The sequence below is a fragment of the Nicotiana sylvestris genome, chromosome 7, assembly GCF_000393655.2.
Source record: "Nicotiana sylvestris chromosome 7, ASM39365v2, whole genome shotgun sequence".
NCBI lineage: Eukaryota > Viridiplantae > Streptophyta > Magnoliopsida > Solanales > Solanaceae > Nicotiana > Nicotiana sylvestris.
Window position 1 is genome coordinate 29,603,891 of NC_091063.1, and position 2,088 is coordinate 29,605,978.

Genomic DNA, 2,088 nt, shown 5'->3' on the forward strand with positions numbered 1-2,088 from the left:
CTAAGCACCAGTTTGTTTCTCTACTTCTGTTTTATAAACTTAAAAGCATCACGTGCTTCTGATTTGTTAAACAGAAAATAAAGATACATATATCTTGAATAATCATCAATAAATGAGATAAAATATCTCTCACCATTCAAGCAAGGAGTAGGAAAAGGTCCACAGATGTCTGTATGTATGATCTCAAGCAATTGAGAACTCCTTTTGGCACCTTTAGTTGATTTATTGGTCTGCTTACCCTTTATGCAGTCCACACAAGTCCCAAAGTCAGAAAAATTAAGTGCTTTTAGAACTCCATCATTAACAGACCTTTTGACTCTTTCAATAGAGATGTATTCCAATCTCTCATGCCAAAGACTTGATGAGTTCTCATTGATAATACATCGCTTAATGTCAATTTCTTTGTCATGCAAAGTTAAAATATTGCATTCAAATGTGGGATCTAGCTCAAGTTTATATAAATTTCCATTCAAATTTCCAATACCATTAACTTTATTATCTTTCAAAAGTTTTACAGAAGGATAATGAAAATTTAAATCATATCCACTAATAGATAGTCTTGAAAGAGAAATTAAATTTCTAAAATATTCTAGAATATAAAAAGTATTTTCTAAATCTAAGTGAAAACCATCTTTCATCATGAGCTTGTAAGTCCCTACGCCTTCCACACGTGAACGTGTCCTATTGATAGAATAGACATATTGTTCACTTCCTATCGGCTTCCTCTGAGTTAGAAAGCTCTGCATGATTTTGGCAATGTAAATTGTAGCACCAGAATCAATTCACCATGTATTATCAGAAGCTTCAGTAAACTTTGATTCATAACATACAAAGGTAAAATTACCTTTCTTCTCACGCATTGTCTTTCGGGCAATCTTTCTTCCAGTGTCCCTTCTTTTTTACAGAAACGACATGCATCTTTGTCAAAGGTGTTTTCCTTCTTCATACGAACACGTTTGCTTTTTTTTTTGCATTCTCTTACCATGAGTCACCATATTAACACTTCCAGGTGTCTAATGCTTCAACCTCTCTTCTTCTTGAACACACATGGTCAAGAGTTTATTGGTTGACCATTTATCCTCGTATGTGTTATAAGAAATCTTAAACAAACCATATTTCGTAGGAAGTGAATTGAGAATGAAATGCACAAGAAATGGTTCAGACATATCAACCTCAAGGGACTTGAGTTTACCAGCAATGTCATTCATCTCCATAATGTGCTCGTGCACTATACGATTTCTGTCTAAAGTCATACTTGACAGCCTCTTCATAAGGGTGCTGGCCAATGCCTTGTTAGAGCTTACGAATTTTTCATCAATTGCCTTCATGTAAGCTTTGACCTTATCGCTTAGGGATAAAACCCCTAATGTTTTGGCTTATGTGGGCTTTTATGAGCATTAAACTTAAGCGATTACATCGCTCCCACCGCTCATAATCAGCCTTAGCCGCTGGCGACTTGATTTCGTGGGAATAGGTGGTTCATCCACACGGAGTGCCAGGTCCAAATCTGAGCACCCTAAAGTGAGAAAGACTTTCTCCTTCCATTCCGCGTAACTGTCACCAGAAAGAATTGGAATTCAAGCATTCTCATTAAAAATAGCAGCATGAAAAGCGGTAAAGACTGCAAAACAAGGATAAGCATACATAAGCTATGATGTACAATCCATCAAAGGTGAATCGCGTAAAATACTGATTCTAAGTAAATTCTAGACCCTCCTGTGGGCAGAGGTTGCAACCTATGCATAGAATTTACTTTACTTTATTAGACTAGCAAACAAAAATATACATAAATTAATTCGTACTTGTGGGCATAAGATAATTTCACTTAAAGGTTTACTATCTCACTCTAATTAATCTCACCAAAATGGTTACCTCCATGTAGGGCCGAGTTACCATTTTAATAAGATAATTGGACTAAATAGATGTCATTATAACTTTTAACCACTAAACTTTATGTGATTAAATAACTCGATTTCTTTTATATCAAGTACTCAAGATGGCGTGGCTTCTCCTAAATACATCACATAAAAGAAAACTTATGTATAACATCTCAAAATGATTTCTTTCAATAATCAACTCAACCACATG

General features: G+C 35.1%; 1 protein-coding gene across 1 annotated transcript; it reads right to left on the bottom strand.

Moving 5' to 3' along the window:
• Nucleotides 1-1,013: 1,013 nt before the first annotated feature.
• LOC138872921 (uncharacterized) lies at nt 1,014-1,328 on the bottom strand. The gene has a single exon (XM_070151341.1). It carries the CDS (start codon nt 1,326-1,328, stop codon nt 1,014-1,016), a length of 315 nt encoding a protein of 104 aa, XP_070007442.1.
• Between the last annotated feature and the right edge of the window lie 760 nt (nt 1,329-2,088).